The sequence below is a fragment of the Anopheles gambiae genome, chromosome 2 (assembly GCF_943734735.2).
Source record: "Anopheles gambiae chromosome 2, idAnoGambNW_F1_1, whole genome shotgun sequence".
NCBI lineage: Eukaryota > Metazoa > Arthropoda > Insecta > Diptera > Culicidae > Anopheles > Anopheles gambiae.
The window spans coordinates 57,150,445-57,166,698 of NC_064601.1; the positions used below are offsets into that span (position 1 = coordinate 57,150,445).

General features: G+C 34.1%; 1 protein-coding gene across 2 annotated transcripts; it reads right to left on the reverse strand.

Moving 5' to 3' along the window:
- Positions 1–881: 881 nt before the first annotated feature.
- LOC1275876 (calexcitin-1) lies at positions 882–15,316 on the reverse strand. Of its 2 annotated transcripts, XM_061644012.1 has the most exons (8): positions 15,081–15,316; positions 14,148–14,337; positions 13,163–13,252; positions 10,396–10,448; positions 9,767–9,886; positions 6,984–7,060; positions 2,566–2,701; positions 882–1,419 (listed from the first exon to the last, which is right to left on the reverse strand). In XM_061644012.1, the coding sequence occupies exons 3-8, from the start codon at positions 13,221–13,223 to the stop codon at positions 1,309–1,311; spliced, it is 558 nt and encodes a 185-aa protein (XP_061499996.1). In that variant the 5' UTR covers positions 13,224–13,252; positions 14,148–14,337; positions 15,081–15,316; the 3' UTR covers positions 882–1,308. The 2 variants fall into 2 exon arrangements, with proteins under 2 accessions (XP_061499996.1, XP_315158.3); XM_315158.4 differs by lacking the exon at positions 14,148–14,337 and having other exon boundaries at positions 15,081–15,315.
- Positions 15,317–16,254: the final 938 nt, after the last annotated feature.

Here is a 16,254-nt window from a genome sequence, read left to right on the forward strand (position 1 = left end):
GGCTCAATAGGCTTCACTGGTTTTTGCTCAATAGATGACGTTTTATATTACTTTCCTTTTCTTGCAATGTGTTTCGAAAAGTTTCATCTAACTATGACCTATATAGCCTTCTAACATTCTGAGCAAAAACCTATATGAATGTTCGTGTGGTCAGATATATGGGTATCAACACCAAGGACCATTATTCAAATTTTAATTGCTTCAGTACAAATGCTTTATAATTGAATTTAGTATTTAAACAATCGGATCGGATTAACAGATGGCGCCATTAGCTTTTTGCTAGTTTTAGAATGCATAAGTCGTTCACCGTCTGCTAAACGAAGTCTTTTTATATTCCGTTTAGGTTGAGAGCTTGAGGATTTAGAACCCGTTTGGTAGTCGTTAAGTGGATTTGTGGCACTTGGGAAGTCACTGAAGTCCTGGCCCACTAGTGGTATAGACAGGTCTTACCGACAACGATTTTTGTGCCAAATAAAAATAAGAAGAAATTGGTTTCACAACCAAGACAACGATATAAATAACCTGAAATTATTCGAGTTGGAGATGTTAAATTTAATAGTTCTGCTAGGGTTTCAATGGCGTATAGAGCATGTGTTGAATGCATACTTGTTTGGTTTATGTGTATCATATAAAACTATCTCTTTGCAATAATAAAGCTCGTTTGTCGTGATTAATTAATTAATTAGTTCGATGACCAACTGCCATATCTCAAATTCAGCGGGTTACTCATGAACTTATATTAACGCAAAAAACGACAGAAATCAGATTGACGAAAGTCATCGCCGCAGATAAATATATTTTATTTAGTCTAGCTCTAGTAATCCATATTAGCAACAGTCATTAGCAACATTAGCAATTCCATAAATTTAAAGAACATTCAATATTTTGTTATCAATTTTTTATTACATCGTTTTCCATGCTGCTATTGAGGCAGTGGTAATCGCTACTGCGGGCGTACGGGCGTGCGTGCGGAAAAATCAAATTTGTTTGTGTTATTACGTTATACTGTTACACACGTAACAACAGTTTGATTCTGACGCATGCGGTTGCAAACTGTCACCCGCTGCGGGTGTCAAATTCCATACATTTTCAGAAAACGCACGCACGCCCGCATCAGCGATTACCGCTGCCTGATTGACACATTTGGTTCGGTTGTTGACGTTTAGCTACACATTATTAATGCGTTGTCGCTAACGTCATCATTGCCAAAATCGTTTATTATGATACCCTTGCGCGTGAGTCAATTATTGTCGAATCGGTTATCCCAAAAGCCTTCAGTTATTCAAATATTTAAACACTGAAACTCCGTTAGAAGGATGTTTTGCCAAAAATGAAGTTGCCAGGAGAAGTTGTATCGTCTGAAGAAAAATACTCATGCCATAATTCACCAAACTGCTCGCGGTTTACCTCCAAAGCGCCCTAAATTTACAAAAAGAAAAAAAGAAAAATGTATTTGTTTGCAACACAAAAAAAAAAATTCCAGAAGAAAAGTTACGTCTGTAGCCAAATTCATACTACTTGCAATGTTCCCTACAACAACACTAGATCATTACCGCAGCACAAATAAATGACTAACCGCTAATATTCCCAACAATTTTTTTTTTTCATTTTCGCTATTATTGAAGTTTACCAATCTTGTGAATCTTTGTTTGTTAAATTTTTGCAAACCAACGTGAGAGCTTCAGACTACAGGCGGTCCCCGAGATACACGGTACCTCTTATACTCTTATAGGATTCGGAGATACGCGGTTTTCCAAATTTGACAGTTCTTTGAGCTAATTGCACTGATTTGAAACATCCATTGTGAAATACAAAATAATTTCCGTATTGATCGAATGTAAAATACCATTTAAAAAGGTTTAAACTGTTCAATTCAGTAGAAACATATGAAATAATTAATTTGGTGGCTCCAAACACCCCCTACTTGCAAAATTTCACGAAAATTAGTGATATTTTAGCTGGAAATCACGAGATTCGACTTACGCAGATATTCGAGATACGCGGTATTTTGCGGCCGTTTTCGGTCCCCACTAACCGTGTATCTCGGGGACCGCCTGCATCTCCTAATCCGCTTAAGTCGAGAACCGCGTAACTTGGGAACAGAATGTAGTTAGCCCCTAACATTGGAGGAGGAACACAGTTGCCCAGAAATATCTGTTTCCGATTCCGATTCTAGAATTGGAATCGGATTCGGAATCAAAATATCGGAATCGGCTCCAGAATTGGCCTTGATCCCGACCAAAACTTCAATTTTTCCATCACTAATAAGAATGACCATATTAACAATTTTGACGAATAAAAGGTGGAATTAGATATCGCATGTGTTTTGTTTTGACTCTATTGAATGTTTAATATATCTATAATGAAAAAATGTATATCTAATTGAATCTTCCATGTTACATATATTACGGAAGATTAATCATTAATTTGTAATTTGTTACCATGACCAAGCAGACTTTAAATATTCTTGCTTAGAGCTTCATTGTTGGATAATGCAGAAAACCTATTTTAGTTTAAATAGCAATGAACTATGAACAATTCAGTTGATCCGAATGATTGACAAACCTTTGACATCTTTTTAAACGCCTCTTGGCACTCGTTTTTGTCTACGCCGTAGCTTGAGCATACTATAGAGAATTCATCGCCATCGATAGTGCCATCGTGTGAGGCATCTTCCAGGTCGAACATAAAGTTCATGTATCTGTAATTTTTTTTTATAAAGATGTTAAATTAAACAAATATTCGATGGAAATCAAATATACTAATTATTATTATTATTACTATTCATTACAAGTATTCTTATTCATTCATTCATTCATTCATTCATTCATTGGACATAACGTCCAGTTGAACATTCATTATCCTCATCTTAATGTAGTTTGTTATTGGTATTTTATACATTACTAATGTTGCCTAATTTAGCCTTAATGTCCATGAGAATAATACAGTCTGCTCCCGAGATACGTGGTTTATGCGCTCCCGTGGCATTCACGTAACTCGAATATCCCCGTATATAGAAAATCACGTTTTTTTATAACGAAATGCATCTAATATAATTATGTATATCAGGGGTCTCCAAACTACGGCCCGCGGGCCGCATGCGGCCCTCAATACTTATAATGCGGCCCACGATGACTTTGCTAGAGTTCATATAAATATTACGTTATTATGACTTTTTCAAATAGAATTGTATTTTTTACTTTTCTTAGACAAAAATCAAGCTTTGGTTACTCGAAGCTGTACTAGTAACGTTAGTATTTTGTTATCAAAACGAGATTTAAACGTTCAATCACCATTTAAAGGTAGCGTCAAATGGCTCAACATAGTTATTTTTGAACCAATGCGGCCCACGAGCTGAAAAGTTCGTAGGCCTCTGATGTATATAGTCCGAACTCACTGGTTGAACTTCGATTCCCTGCCAACTATTGAATATGTGCTTTTTAGTTGGCACGTTTTTCCATACAAAAAAAAACTGAAATTTTTCTCGGCAAGCCATGTGATGTTTGTAATTTTTGCAAAAACCGGTTTTCCATACAAACGCAGCCAACTATCGTGCGTTCAATTCAAAAGAATGCCAACTAAAAAGCGTTCAACTCAAAGTCTTTGAAAGAGAACAGGTCGAAGCTTATAGAGTAAATTGACAGAAAGCCATGGGAAAATTTTTGACAGTTAAAGTGAACTTTGTTTATGTTTAGCGATGGACGTTGCTTTGGAGTGAACGTGAGTTTTGTCCAGCATTGTGCACTCATTTCCTTTTAGAATATTATAATAATTAGAATGCAATTAGAATATTACATGGCTGATTCAATCTCTTCTATCATTCGTCCCCGGGTTATAAGCAAAGGACGGTATGCATATTGTACCAGAGTGTGCCGATTGGATGTTTCATTTTACTTTCAGTGTTTAATTGAAAGTAAATAGGACTTCTTTTACCCAGTTGAAACATGTAGCGGAACTTGGGGCAAGTGTGCCACCTAAAGCATTTCAAGTTATAACTCACTAAAACGTGTTTTTTAAAAGCCGATTTAAATCTCATAACCATTTTACATCTATTTCCTCACTTATAAATGAGTTTCGCTTGAAAAAAGTGCAAATAAAACAGTTTTTGAAGCGTTTTAAAAAGGGTCCAAAAAGACGTTGTTTTTTGGGCTATGGGGCAAGAGTGCCACTCGTATGGGGCAAGACGGCCACCTGGTTAAAATAACCGTATTTCTTAGATAATTGGAAATTATTACGTTTGTACCACTAGTGTATGTATTCCTACATGTCTTGAGTCACCAATGAACCCCTTTTCATCACAAACTGTATCGCAATATGGGTTGTTGCTGGTCTGTTTTTCCGGAGTAGAAACCGCTCGTAAAAGCGCACCATACCGGTGAACGCTACAACAATGTTTACATTTTTGACAGCTCGCGCCTATGAAAGATGGTGGCACACTTGCCCCAAACAGAGATGGCACACTTGTCCCAAAAGTTGTAACTTTTTTGAAATTGAATTTTTCAGTGACAAAAAGAAAGTTTTTTTCAACTAACCCCACAAAAAATTTCACGTTTTCTCAGCTATACGGTGGTGTAAATATTTTCTCGGTTGATTGTTCGCATAATTTTTGAGAGCTTATTTGATTGGATTAAAAAATTATAATATTCTGCTCAATTTTGGAGTTCAATATAAATCAGTTCAAAACAACGGGGAATATCGATTAGTCTATATGAAATTCGGCTCAGTATACCTAGTCATTGGAAAGGAACCAACTGTATACACAATTGATCATTAAACTAAAGTTTTTAAGGAAAAATGCTTAGTGGCACTATTGCCCCGTATGGCACACTTGCCCCAAATTCCGCTACTGTGCTGTTTTATGCCTGTTAAACTTTTCGTTCTTCCAACCAATGCAGAACTGATGCAAACGGTAGTGCTTTGTCGTCACGGAATGGCAAACAGTGAAAAAAGATTATCAATGTTTATGAATACAGAACAGACTGCAATTATTTCTCCTATATTCTCCAGAAGTGGTTGACCGAAGAAATTTAACCAAAATGATATTCCTAATAGTAAATTTATCCACTTTTCCGCGTTAACTATTATCCGTTTGTTTGTTGTGAAAATTATGATATTTCTTGCTTTGAGATGATAGAAAAATTTTAGTAGATAAGCAATTTATTGCAACTAATTTGACAGATAAACTATCAAAGACCATTTCCTGGGTTTTCGCATTTGTGTACAAACAAAGATGCATTTTAAAATCATTTCGTTTTCTTTTTTGATTAAAATGGGTTAAAGTACTTTCAATAAATTTAAATGTATCGACTCATCTAGTTTGTAAACTTACTTGACCAAACATGCATGCTTCGGCAATAATTTTTTTTTAAATTTAAATAAAATTAAAATTAAAATTAAAATTAAAATTAAAATTAAATTTAAATAAAATAAATAAATAAATGTCTTGTTTTTTTCTGATTTTCAATAACACAATTGCATTTAAGTAATACAAAGTTTACTGAAAATCAGTAAAATCAAAGTCAAAAGAAGTCGTTTCATTGAATATAACTCACTGTAAAACAATTTACTGAAAATACAGCAATTAATTGCAATTAATTCTACCTTCAATGGCAATTATCAAATCTACCTGTCAATCAGAACATCAAAACAAAACAACGCACATGATGAGGAAAAAGATGATATGGTAGGCGCTTAGAGCCACGCCGATCAAAATTCAGGTGAGATTACGGCTTGCGGGATTAATTTGAACGAATTGGCGGTCGTGTTGGCGTTTAAAATCTTTGCTACAATTGTGCTTACTGAAACTTCGTGGTGCCTAGCACTTACTGAAACATTAAAACTTGTTGCGACAACATACAGTATACAAACAGTAACAAACAAAATAAAACATGGATGAATATGAACTGAGCGAGTGGCAATCTCTGAGTATCAATAAAAAACTAAATTAAAATGAAATATTTCGACACTTTTTTTCGCTACCAACTACTCAAAATGAGAATGGCTTTACTGAGATTTCAGTAATCGAGCTGTCATTTTGATGTGCACCGAACATTACTGAATGATTCAGTACACTTTTTTACTGCAAGTGCCACTGAATTTTTAGCTTAAAAAAGCAGATAAATTTTATTGAACTTCAGTAAAAATGTTTTATGTGAATACTATTTAAAATTCAATGGTCAATGTGATGGACCTTTACGTCTAGTTTTGTAGGGAGTTTTGAAATGATTTCAGCCGTCAACTGTCAAACTTCATGTAATAAAGCAGGCTGGAATCGTAAACCCCCCAAACAATTGATTTGGGGGTTTGAAGATAATAGAGTATTTCCATATCCATGCAAGTTGAGAATCGCATTACTCGGGAACAGACTGTACTTTATTTCTAAAAGTGGTGGCAGTGCCTCATCCGATGCGCTTTGATCGGAAGGCCTGTTAATATTTTATAAAAGATTTGACAGAAAACGTCGGACGTGCTATTTCGTCGTACGACGGAATTAAAATGTTTTGATTCCATCGGATCGTCACAACCGATTTTATCTATCAATGTAATTATGCAGGTCATGTAGGAACAACATCGAACTTTTTTTTCAATAATGTACCTGTGTTAAACTATTAAAATTAATTAAAATAATCGCAATATGAACCGAAATAGCGTTTGACAGCAGCGTCCGATAAAATTGCATCAGGTGAAGCACAGCCACAACCCTAAACAATGATGTGATTATGTTTATAAAACTCGCAAAACATTTTTTCACATTGCGGACACCGGTGTATTGTTAGCATAAACACTGGTAACGCGTAGAATTTGTTCTAAATATTTCTCCAATAAGAGTGTCCGTTCAAGTGCAAACAAAATTTCTAACAAAAATCATCAAGTTGATGATGAGGTCATATATGAATAATCGAGGATATTACTGTAATAACTGCAGCTTATCTTAGTGCATTGTTAAAAAATTAATGACATGGAACGCCATTTCTGATATTCACCTTATCTGCCAATCCATCACTGTACTAGGATCTTTGGCGTAAGCATCCCACATGTTGCACCATTCATCAACAGAAACCTGAAATAAAACAACATTGTAAAAACGTTATGATTGTAGAAAAATATCCAAGCCAAATTGTATGTACATTTGTACTGCAGTATAACCTATTTCTATCGCAATTGGAATAGCAATCGGATCGAAAGAAATATAATTTATTAGCTGGTTCAGAAAACACAGTTATTACCAAAAAACTAAAAAAAAATCAGTTTTGCTTTGTTACATAGGATAATTGGGTATAAGTAATAGGGACGTCACACGATGCGTAAACTGCATTTCAGCCATACATCCCTAAAATCATTTGACAGGAAGTTTACGCTCTCCCATACAAATCAAGCGTAAACTTATTGAGTTTACGCCTTGTGTGACAACCGTATAAGGCCGGAAATACAAGAAGCGAGATTTCCTCAGCCGCGGTTAGCTCGATAATAGTAGAACAGTTCAGTTGTCATACCTGGCTCGCCTGCAATCTCGCTCGCAATTCCTCAGAAGCAAGTTTCCTTGGTAGCAAGATCGAATGACGTTTCATTATATGTGTTATATGTGTATATGTGTGTTTGTTTACTACTTATTGGAAATGTTACTCCAATTTAAAGCTTTAACCGTGCAGGATAACCTCTATGATCGGCATATCCGGGTGTTCCATACATTTTGTATTAGAAATTATTCCTTTTCAAATTAAAACTTAAAGAAATTTTGTTGTATTGAAAATTCAAATTTGTAATGAAGGTACGGACATAAGTCTTATTTAGTTTAGTGAAGAAATGAGATTTTTCTAATCTAGGTTACTAGTTTTAAATATTTTTCAAGTTTGACATCCTGTCTTTTAAATGGAAGATGTTGCTGGTGTATGTAATATACATTGAAAGCATCTTTTTTATTCATTTTTAGGGTGATATTGATTTCAGGATACTTTTTTATTGTTTTTTATTGTTTTAAAGTCCATACTATAAACATATTTGCTTGATAAGTACAATTTCATGAGTATACAATAACATAAAGAATACAAATTCAGCAACACTTTTCTCTGTAGGCAATACGTTTTATAATTGAAATATGATAAAAAAGAGAACATATTTGAGGAAAAAGTTAAACATAACGCATATTTCAAACATTTAAAAAGTATTGTATACGTTTGATTTTTTGCATGAAATAAAATAAATAATGAAATATATGTTTAAAAACATATTTTTATGGAAAATTTCTGCTTTTCTATTCATATTCAATCAAAATAATCAGAATCATCCATAAGGCGCATAATTACTATTTCAATTAATATAGTGCAGCTTTGAATGCTTCTTCTTCTTCTTCTTCCTTGACACAAAAACCGTTGTCGGTCAAAGCCTGCCTGTGCCAGTAGGCATTGAAGGCTGCCCATAAAAAATTGGTGGTCATATATTACAAAATATTTAAAAATAGTAATTAAAACTTAAAAATTATAATTTTTTCAACGAAGTAAAAAATAATATAGTCTTTACCATTCAACCAAATCTAAGATTTTAATATTGATCGTATCAAAACTTAGATTAAACTCAAAGATTAAAATTACAAGCTATCACTCCCATAGGAAATGTAGTATATATATATATATATATATATATATATATATATATATATATATATATATATATATATATATATATATATATATATATATATATATATATGCAATGCATCATATGTCTGTTTGAAAATTTCCTTAAGATAAGCGGAAAATTAAACAGCAACCATTTTTCAATACAAAGTTAAATCAGTTTGAAAATGAAAATCATGATAATACATTATAGATAGAAAAAAAAACATGACTACATAATACAAAAATGTTGCATGAGTATGTTTAAAGACTTGTAGCGTTTAATGTAACGTAGAAAACTAAGGCCCGTGGCATTGCTTCTTCGGATGCGATTTAATCCGAATTTTTTACATCGGATTCGGAAGATAACATTTCATTGATGATTCAGGAGTATCATAAAAAGATCAAATATTTTAACTATCTTAATATAACCAACATCAACAGTTGTAACATTTTTAAGACCTACTATTATAACAACTTAATTAAGCATTATGGCCGAAGCCGTTCTTTCTGAAAAAAAGCTGCTTTAATCATAAAAAATCGTAGAATAATTTAAACAATGTTTTTTTTGCCCTCCTATTGTTATTGTTTAAAACGAGGATATTGAAATCAGAATCAATGTACAAATATATTTTTTTAACCTAATTCAGCGCCCCAATTATAACGCCTTCGCACCTAATGTATTTGTGATTAAACATGACCAAAATCATACTTGGAATAGCAAAATAATATATATACTTATACTTAACATATTTAAACATCTTAATAATAATATATTTTAATGTTTTTAATAATGTGCACATAGGATGTCAAATCCTGACGAAACAAAAGCCTGAGTGCCAGGTAACGCATCGACGTGGTTCCGCGCCATCTATTGGCGGAATTGCCAGTCAGTGGAGCTTTCCTCGCTTTGAAAGCTTTCACGTTTCCTGAGTACTGTTGTATTGTTCTAACGCAGTGGTTTTCAACCTCTTTGCAGCTTTTCCTCCATGTTGGGGCATGTAGGATTTCCCTCCCAAGTTCAATAGCGGGGGTAGAGTGTGGCAACCCAAGATATTTAGCAAAATTTTGATTGAAAAATTGCCCCCCTTGGGCAAAAGTCTATATTCATCCCTTGAGGAATTCGTAGTATAATAGTATGAAGTAGTATTTACCTGCCCATCGTTGTCCTTATCTGCCTTGGAGCGTAAGCCTTCCCAGATCTTGAACATACAGTCGTGCGTTTCTATGTTCTTTGGATTACCTGCAGGCCAACCACGCAATGTACAGATTTTCTAAAAATGTGAATGTGGTGATAAAAAAGATTATGAGAAAAAAACATCGGTATCCAAAACCTGTGTATTCACATAATAGCACAATCACATTTGTTTTATGAAATTTTACGCAATGTAACATAAATTTCCAAATTTATATACAGTCTTTCCCCGAGTTACGCGAAATTGAGTAACGCAAATTTCTATTTTTCACAGTTTATGTGTCAAATCAGTACAATTTTCTCCTACTGCAATGAAAAATAAATTACTATTTGTACAAAAACTTCAAAAAAAAAAAAAGAGACAGAAATAACCGAATTTTCTACACGAATCGAATTAAATAAGTAATAAAGTGCATAAAAGCACTAATTTTAATCAAAAATCATTATTAAACAAGAGTATTTTGGCTGCAAAATATGATATCCGACTTACGCGATAATCCGAGTGCGAATGCAAATGTCTCCGGGACGCATTATTCAAGTTACTCGGGGAAAAACTGTACCACAATAGTATTATGCTTAAGCCCTTACCTCAATAGCTAATTCAAAATCCTTCCGATCAATTTCCCCACTCTGGTTGACATCTGTAAGAAGTGTTATTGTTAAATTATGGTTTATTGAAACGACGCAAATGATTTACTTATTTTATAATTATTTGGTTTGTTGATTGATTGAGCGTAAACGAAACCGTCATAAGTTTTTCACTAATATGAGCAATGGTCCATTGCTAGTTTAAGCTTCCAAGCAGAAACTTTAGCCATTAGGTAATTAGGTAAATTAGGTAAAAGGGTAAAAGTAAGGCTCAGCCCTCTGCGTCACATTGGAGTAGCGTTAAGTTTCTTAAAACATTCCCAAGCACCATTTTTAATACACAGGCGTGCCCTGAGTTACGACCCCCTAGAGTTACGACGATTCGCAGATACGACGATTTCGATTTTGACAGTTAAAAGTTGTCATTGACAAAAAATTTATGTGTTATTTTTTTAATTTCTGGGCTGATAACCGTTATACACACACATTTTCAAAGATTACAAAATTACCCGATCTTGAATATCTATATTGTGTACGGCTTTTGGAATATAATTATTACATTGTCGAACATTACAAGGTTTCACACTTTATCTCAAGACCGCGGAACCCCTTCCCGAATCTGTCTTAGCCAATGCCAAGACTGCGGTATGATGCTTGAAAACGTTGATGATACCTGAATTCATCGAATGCAATGCTGAATCTGCGGCACATTTCTCGAACACACGGTTCCACGACCAGGACATGCGGTCGAATATTTTTTTACATATATATAAATGTTCGTGTAGTCAGATACATCGGTATCAACACCAACGACTATTATTCAAATCTTACTAGCTTCTGTGCCGGTGGTTTACATTAGAGTTTAGTACTTAAACAATCATATCGCCGTTCTAGTTCTAGAGATGCATAACATCAATGCGAAACGATACAACAGTACAGAGAAAATGAGAAAGATCTCCTCCAAGCGAGGAAGCTCCACTGGTTGGATCCAACCAACAGATGGCGCCATCAGCTTTTTGCTATTTTTAGAATGTATGAGTCGTTTGCCGTCTGCTAAATGAAGTCTTTTTATATTCCGTTTAGGTAGAGAGCTTGTGTCGTTTTTTGTGGGTGGTTAAGAGATAGAGCTATGGAGCTTTTTAACTAGCACTCAATTCTCTTTGGAATTTTACGGCTGATTAGCACTGTAGGGTTGACGATGGAACTTGAAGGCTTGTTAAGAAGATGTGCTGAAATTGGTGGTCTTTTATGTAAAAATGTCAAAGACAGACGCCGTCTCGTGGTTTGTGCTCCAGTTATTAGTTGTTATTGAAGTAGTAATATTAAGTGAAGTTATTTTGATTTAACGGTAAATAATTTACCGTTTACCGTGTGTTCGAGAAATGTGCCGCAGAACGTTATGAACATTTATAGTTCACAAATAAACATGCACATAAAGAAAGCTCAAATTTCTCAGATGTTCCCGGATATACGCTTTTAATGCGGACCGGAGACAATAGCATATCTGGAATATTAGCGTAAGTCGATTTTCAACGCTTTCTGTAAAATTATAGCTAATTTTAATATAATTTTGCTTGAAATGGTAGGTTTTAGCCAATGAATTAGTTGTTAAATCTGATTTCAACTGAAGATTACTATTTTGTACCTTTTAAATGGTTTTTATAATTCGACACAAAGGGTGTTTATTTTGCATTTTACATTGGATGTGTCAAATTATTACAATATGCTCCAAGAATTGTCAAATTTAGAAAGTAGCGTATAGCAAAATCGTACATATTGAGTATAGCATATATCGGGGAATACGTGTATTGTTTATTTAAATCATAACGCCTTGCTCGAAAATAAAACACAAAGAAAAATAATCCCCGGCCGTTGGCATACGGAAGCTGCTTAGGCGCTATTTAGAAGGACCACCTGGAACTTTGATGATGTTTATCTACTGCAAAAGGCGAATTCAAGCAGCGATCTTTAGCTTGCCAAAATTGGCTTACTTTAGCAATGAAAAAAAAACTTTCTTTCATAAAAAGCTTTTTATGAATATTTGTGTGCTTATTAGACTGTAAAAAGACTAACTTCAATTGATCGTTCACCATAAACAGCACCATAAAAATTCAAATTTTTCTCACCTCCATCGTTCTTTGCATGCCGAGGAGATTTCTCTCACCACAAATGCTGTCAGTCGCTTTCAAAGCATGCTGTCAGTTATTGTCTCAGCTGCTTTCTTGGTGTATGTAGAACCGCTCAGAGTTAAGCTAATCTTTTTTTGAATGACGCTAATACAGGATCGCAGAAATGCTAAAAGAGATTATCTCAGCGGATAAGCAAACGCGCTTGGAGGTGTTTATGATAACTTCAAGTTCTACGGTATCACAGTAATCTTGAATCAAGTATTTTTAACCTTGAAGTATATCAGCATGAATATAATACAGTGGGTAAAGTGGTGGGAACATTCTCGTAATAGGTATTGAACGAGAATTGATGGAGGCGCTGTGGCCAATAGGAGTCTGGATAACAGGACGCCACATCGTTCTTCCCTGGCCTCCTCCCTTCCTACACACATCAAATAAGAGCCACAACAGTTCTTGCCACTTGGAGCCATCGATACCCTAAACCCGCTGCTGTTAATAATTGTATAATTGTATTAATGTTATGCCTATGGCATTTAAGTCGAATGTTTATACCAATATAAAAACTGTGGTGAACCCCTATAGGAGTGGCGGGTTCGTTGTTGTATGTGTGTTTCATAAATTAGTTTCGGAACACTCACCGAAGAAAACGTTGAACAGGTACAATAGCTTCTTCTTGCGAAAATCTGAGATAGATGACATTGTTGATTATTTTTTAATTTCTAGCAGATCTGAAATTAAATGTAAGTATTGTCTAACTTTAAATACATTATCAAAAATACATAGAATTACTTTACCCAAGGGTATAAATACCAAGGTTTTATTTTTCAAACAAATTAAAGCTATCCTACAGTGGTATTAGCACTATTTGGCAGCTAGCCAAATACACTGTATATCAAATATCGATCCATTTCACATGCTCCTATTTTTAACTGTGTAATATCTGATAATACAATTAGCATTATATAGAACAGTGTTAAACTAGATACTACGGTCCGTGGGGCTGCATGCAGCCTTTGAGAACATATGATGTGGCCCTGACTTTGTAAAATATAAAATAAAAAGTTTTTCATTTGGACTACACAGTAAAAAAATAATTTACTTTATTAAGTTGAAAAAAGTTTTAGGAACCGGTTTGGTAGATTCAATAGGTAATTACTTATCGAAACCAGATTTAAATATTCGCAAACACCACATATTTTCACACTTTATTTATTTTAAGGCTCTCTGGACAGTTCCCTTTATCACGTATCGGAATACTACTTTCCTCACTTCATTGATAATATAAATATGATAATACTCAGTAATATTCCGCTGTGATGTAAAAATCAAACATATATCTTTAAAATTGTAGAAAAACTGTGCAAAAGTGTAAAACAATGCGTCTGATGTATAAATGGGACCCACTGCTAGTCAAATAGTCTGTTTTGCTTAACAAAATGATCACATTTCTGGCCAATATTAGGTAATGAAATGCTGAAATTGTATAGTTGTATTAGTTGTCATTAGTGTTTGTCGAAGGCTGCATGGGTACTTCGTGTGCCTAATTGAATGGCTATGCTCGATCATTCATCGATTCATCGATATGTGAACACGATATTCTTATACGAGGATTAAATAACTTACCAGAAAGCCTTATAGTTATTACACATCTGGTGAAATCCATATGGGGTTTCCCATAATTTTTTAGTTGTTTGGATTTGTTCAACGATTTATTCACAGTTTCCTGTGTATTATTTGATCATTTCTTCGATTTCTTGGAATCGACACATTGAAAACCAATGCAAAAGATTTAAACAGTTTTAACGAATAAGCCCTGATAAATCAAGGAATAACAAATGAGGGAATTAGTAAAAAACTGTAACAGTTACGAAAAATTTATAAGATAGAGCGACCACCACTGAAAGATGATATCATAAGGTGATTTATAGCTATTGAATTTTATTTCCATGCTCCCTTTTTCTTCTACATAGTCAAAGATTTATGACGAAGAGAATTTTAATTAATTTAAAAGATTTGTAATTTGTAAAGAAACAATGTAGATTAACTTATATATCCAAATATAAGTTCTGAGAGATTTTTCAAAAGCCCACGTAATGTAGTGGTTGAAGAAGAAACAAATTTGACCAAACATGCATATTCCCTTGTTCTTTAATTCATCACATCACGTTTTTAACACTTTCATTCGTTAAACATAATTCAGAAATTAAATTTGCTTTTTGTATATCTTATGCATGAGATTATGTTACTTATTTAAGGTCATATTGTATATAATAATAATAAAAAAACTATTTTCACTTAAACTTAATATCTTAATAGACTTTTGGTAATAACAACACTCAAAATGTACAATTGTCTCTATTTTAGAAAATAGCGGTTTTTCTCTGTTTTCAATTTTAGCTTCATTCACTCATTTCAATTATGGTCTTCAAAAATAGCTACTTTGAAAATAATAATTCATTTTGCCTAAAATGCACCAAAGCAGATTGTTCTTTGGAGCAATACCAGAAGTAAAGACAACACTTTTGTATAATTAAAAAAAAACTTTATAAAACCTACCGTATATTTATTTAATATTTGCTCAATTGTTAATTGTTGGTAAAACAATTTAAACTAATTCAGAATACCCGAACACACACACAAGGACACAAACAGAACGGTACAGCTTTAAAAGCACCAAAACGGAGTAGTGTTCTCGATGAACTACGCTGATGCACTAAGGAGCTTGCTTGAGGTTATAGACTTAGGTTGTGTGATCTGTTAACCAGGCACAAGTAAAATACGGTACTCTGTCGCATTGGAGTGGCGCTTTTATAGTTGGGACGAACGCCAACCCCGGCCAATAAAAAAACAGCGTGCTGTGACACTAACAGATAACATAATGCAACACACTGCATACAACGTAGGAGAGTACAAATAAAAGTAGAATCATATTTGTTTTAATATAATCTGCTTAACTTAAGGTTATCATTCATGTAAATATGTTTTAAACAGCATTCTATTACTGAGCAGTATTTAATTTTAAACTATCAACAAATTTCACTTGTAGAAAATTTCTCATTCTTGAATGCAAAGTAAAATTTGTTGAAAAAGTCAAAATATATGTTTATAATATATATGTTTATATATATCTGATAATATGCATTTTTAAGTATAGTTTATTTTTGATCGTTAGTGTACACATTGCTTTCCACGAACAAATAATAGGCTGCACACATGCAAGAGTGAAAAGATCCAGAGTATGGTAGGGAATTTGAGAGGAAAATGAGAGAACGATGCTAAAGAGTCCCAGGCATAATTGTCGAGCCCCAGCCGTTGACGCATAGGACAATCATTCTGGATAGAAGAATCTCTCGTCCGCATACTGATCAAACGGTTCCATGCCGTATTTATGCTCTCGCAAACATAAACTGGTGCTATCGTAGTCACTCAATCCTTTTGTAGGACGATGCTTCTCTGCAGTTTTTGGCACCGTTTGCCACATTTAACATATACTTCGGGTTTCGCATTGCCCCGAATTGGTCGTCTGGGACACAGTTCGGGATTTTGTTTTCGGGACCGATCCGTAATTCGGTTTCCAGATTTGAGTGTTTCAAACTACCCGCAAGAGAAAAAAAAGGTTTGTTATGGTTTGATTTCTTACAAAACCTCACAAACAATTCGTTGAACAACGAATTGATTAATCGTTCAACTAAATCAAATGGATCGATTATAAATACCCATATACACAATT

Excerpts from the sequence above, each read along its gene's own strand:
- LOC1275876 (XM_061644012.1), bottom strand. The coding sequence starts at position 13,223 with ATGTCATCTATCTCAGATTTTCGCAAGAAGAAGCTATTGTACCTGTTC. Across the intron at positions 9,887-10,395 it reads ATTTTGAATTAGCTATTGAG|AAAATCTGTACATTGCGTGG; the intron begins GTAAGGGCTTAA and ends TCACATTTTTAG. Across the intron at positions 1,420-2,565 it reads CGTTTAAAAAGATGTCAAAG|GGCGCTTTGGAGGTAAACCG; the intron begins GTTTGTCAATCA and ends TTGTAAATTTAG.